Source organism: Sinocyclocheilus rhinocerous, unplaced genomic scaffold, assembly GCF_001515625.1.
Source record: "Sinocyclocheilus rhinocerous isolate Xijiao unplaced genomic scaffold, SAMN03320098_v1.1 scaffold1199, whole genome shotgun sequence".
Classification (NCBI taxonomy): domain Eukaryota; kingdom Metazoa; phylum Chordata; class Actinopteri; order Cypriniformes; family Cyprinidae; genus Sinocyclocheilus; species Sinocyclocheilus rhinocerous.
In genome coordinates, this window is record NW_015650328.1 from 416147 (window position 1) to 420173 (window position 4027).

The 4027-nt window shown below is 36.1% G+C and overlaps 1 protein-coding gene and 1 long non-coding RNA gene across 2 annotated transcripts in view; both read right to left on the bottom strand.

The window, feature by feature from the left end:
* LOC107711747 (ubiquitin carboxyl-terminal hydrolase 45-like) overlaps window positions 1-4027 on the bottom strand; it is a 49085-nt gene that overhangs the window by 10131 nt on the left and 34927 nt on the right. The window contains exon 10 of the mRNA XM_016516796.1: window positions 1143-1224. Coding sequence (XP_016372282.1) covers window positions 1143-1224 — 82 coding nt within the window. The remainder of the gene's footprint in view (window positions 1-1142; window positions 1225-4027) is intronic.
* LOC107711748 (uncharacterized) lies at window positions 3117-3967 on the bottom strand. Its single transcript, XR_001636729.1, has 3 exons — window positions 3838-3967; window positions 3420-3476; window positions 3117-3269 (listed from the first exon to the last, which is right to left on the bottom strand). It is a non-coding gene; the product is annotated as an uncharacterized LOC107711748 (long non-coding RNA).

Here is a 4027-nt window from a genome sequence, read left to right on the forward strand (position 1 = left end):
TTCGGGTTTCTGAGTGCACACGGACAGAAAGCGGCTGTCACAGCATGTGAGTACTAAACTAAGTTCTCATTCACACACAAGTTTACATTAAAAACACGCATAAGTTACAAAAACAGTCGGTTATGACTGTGAAGGTAAACAGCTGGGAAATAAATCGCATGTTTATTTTAGATCTGTGTGGCAGCAGCAATATACAGTAAATTAATCAATAAATCCACTGCTCTGTTGTCTCCTCTGAGGCTGGGAAACTTTCGCCATGGCATTAGAACTGGTAAACCGTTGTCGCTTGCGAAATCAAAATGACAGCGCCGTGGGTGGAAACTTACAGATTAAGGGGTGGTAATATTATAATGAGATCCCTTTGCAACGTCACTAGGGGAGCGAAATCAGACAAACTCGTTTTTTCAGACGCTTGCAGAAAACAGCTTATCAAAACAAAGTTACTGAGTTAATCTTTTTCACGTTTCCTTGATTGGTAGATGCACCGGGGACCTGATTATAGAACTTAAAACCTGGAAAAATCAGATTTTCACGATATGTCACCTTTAAGATGAAAATGACATTAAACTGCCATTATATCCAGTAGATGGCAGCAGAGGATCACCCATTAGCTCAGTTGCCATTTCAACTCCCTAGTTTTTTTCACGTCTTGCTTTTGGATTTTTTTTTTTTAAATGACTATAAAAGTATAGCAAGTGCAGGTAGTCACAAAGTCTCATGTCATTTAAAAATATATAAATAAGCCCAGACACCAACAGCCTAGTTGGGTTAATTTAAATACTAAGAGCGGGCACAGAATTGAGTTGGTACTACAGGAACTGTAAAAAGACCCCACCCCCCTCCCGCAATCCATCCAATGAGAATTTTTTTTTCTACACTAATCTTGTAGGTGACCTATTTTGATCTCAAAAAGGTGAATTATATATATATATTTATATAAATTGATTTATATTATATATTTATGTTATATGTGTATAAAACACATTTAAACAACTCAGAACACAAATGATAGATCCTTTTTAAAATGATATTTTCATGTAAATAGTGCCATTATGTTTAGAATCTTGTGAATGCAAGCTGTCACTAGATGGCAATATTGTTCTGAATGATGTGAAAAGCAGGTGGAAGCATAGATGGAGCACCCTTCACTTGTCGTTTCGTCTCCTCGTCAGCTGTCTTCTCCGTGGGGTTGTTAAAGGCTTTGAGGATGCCTGCTTTAATGCGCTGTCAATGAAAACACAATGTGATGCCACTTTGTTAGATAATGAAGCTCAAACAGTTGCTGTCACAAAAAGCTTCCTTTATCGTGCTCAAAATAACAGGCACAGCAGAATTATCACCGTTCTTATCTTAAAATAATGAAAAGTTAAGATTTTAATTAAATAAAGAAAAACAAAATGTCAATGTTTTTGTTATTTATGAAAAATTACTTTTGACATTACGCATTTGACATCCATAAACAAATTAAATAAGTCACGACCATTTTTCCACCTCAGACTTTAAAATCTTCACCCTTGGACGCGTTCTTTTTTCTCAGGTTTTTATTGCGGTAAATAAACTAAAGCAAACACAAGGCCATGAACACGTGGTGTAAAGTAAATGTGTGCTTCACATATTTTACACAACAAATGCATTGTATATCCCATGTATGTGTGGACATAAAGACTTGTGAAAGTGAGTGTCCCTGTGGTCTTAATGAGAGGTGACATGGTCAGTGACTGTGTTGGTGAGAGAGCTGTTAGAAGACACAGTCACAGTAAAGCACCAATCAATAGATAATTGGCCGTGGTGGCGATGTCTGTGGGGCTCAACCGGTCTCCCCCATTGTCCCATCCCCACGCTCGGAATGGGCTATTTAGGTCAAAAGCCTGGTTAATCCCTCACCATCAGCCACTCAACCCCCCAAACCCCCATCTGTATCGTATCCCGCTGCAACACACACTAATTAATCACACAAACCCTAAAATAACTAGGCCACCACACTCTCTTAAGAAGTTGAGCTCACTTGAGCACCCCATTCTTAGCAATTTTTATTCAACAGCTAATTGGTGATAATTAATTGATGTTAATTAGCATATTGTACGCAGGGATCCTATTGGCTAATCAACATAAATATTGTGGTGTCCATTGTCTGGTGACTGGCTTAAGGGGTCTCAGCTCTGGGATAAAATATTTTGAAGCATGCTTTGTTATATATACAGTGGGTACGGAAAGTATTCAGACCCCCTTAAATTTTTCACTCTTTGTTATATTGCAGCCATTTGCTAAAATCATTTAAGTTAATTTTTTTTCCTCATTAATGTACACACAGCACCCCATATTGACAGAAAAACACAGAATTGTTGACATCTTTGCAGATTTATTAAAAAAGAAAAACTGAAAAATGCTCAGTATTTAGTAGAAGCACCCATTTGATCTAATACAGCCATGAGTCTTTTTGGGAAAGATGCAACAAGTTTTTCACACATGGATTTGGGGATCCTCTGCCATTCCTCCTTGCAAATCCTCTCCAGTTCTGTCAGGTTGGACGGTAAACGTTGGTGGACAGCCATTTTTAGGTCTCTCCAGAGATGCTCAATTGGGTTTAAGTCAGGGATCTGGCTGGGCCATTCAAGAACAGTCACAGAGTTGTTGGGAAGCCACTCCTTCGTTATTTTAGCTGTGTGCTTAGGGTCACTTTCTTTTGGGAGACAATAACTTTATTTATCATGCACTTTCGGCTTTACAACGTTATAGATTGTTTACATTCACATACAGCTACATTACACACTGCATGAAAGGCAATAATCAAAATGGCATAATAGGGGCACTTTAACACCAAATCAGCATATTAGAATGATTTCTGAATGATCATGTTACACTGGAGACTGGAGTAATGGCTGCTGAAAAATCTGATTTCCATCATAGGAATACATTACATTTTAAAACATATTCCAATGGAAAACAGTTATTTTAAATTGTAATAATATTAAAAAAATATATTAGTGTTTGTACTCTGTATTTTTGATCAAATAAACGGAGCCTTGGTGAGCATAGGATACTTTTTTCAAAAACATTAAAAAATCTTACAGACTACAAACTTTTGAACACTAGTGTATAAGAACTAACAATGCTTCTTTTATAATAATGGCTCCATCTACCTGTCCACTTAACCTTCGGCTGTTTCGATTGGTGTGTGAGTGGGCAGCTGATGAGTCATCATGGGAGGCCAGACCATCTTGCTCCCGCCCACTTTTCCCTAGTCTAGCAGGGTTTGTGGGCTTAGAGATCTGGGCAAGAAAACCGACAAACCCTCAAACGACATCACTCGATTCAAGACAACTCAGCACATTTAGCGCATGGACAGAATATTACATGCAAATAAAATAAAGGAACAGATGTTTTACAATTGTCGAACAATAAATTAAGGCTGGTCTCACCCTTTCCTCTATGATGGGAAGGGAAATATCAATGAAGGCTTCTTTCACTGTGGAAATCTAGGAGTGAATCATATAAGCATGTTAAACATTACAATTAGTACAATTAGTAGTCACTCTATTAAAATAAATACAAAAATTCATAAACATACATTATGAAACCAATTTTATATTACATATTATATATTCTACACATATCACATATTATATTATAAATGTAATACAGTTTATAATACAGTAAATTTAAAGGCATATATTATAAATTAAATTAATAGTATACATTTAAAATAATGTAACATTTAAAATGCATAATTTTAATAAAACATTTTATTTTATTTTAAATAAAATTGTTTAAAAAAAGTGAATGATATAATCTGGCTTTGCATGTGGACATTGTACATTACATATGAGAAACTCTTACATGTTCACACTCTTCACACATTATCGTACTGGTCAGCTCTCCGACAAAGATCCGATCGACAAAATTCAATTTCACTCCTTCCTTCCCATAAGCTGTAGAACATGAAAACAAGCAAAAATTAAATCTATACATATATATATACACATATCAGAGATGCAAACTCATCATGGGTGAAAAAGGTGACAAAGAC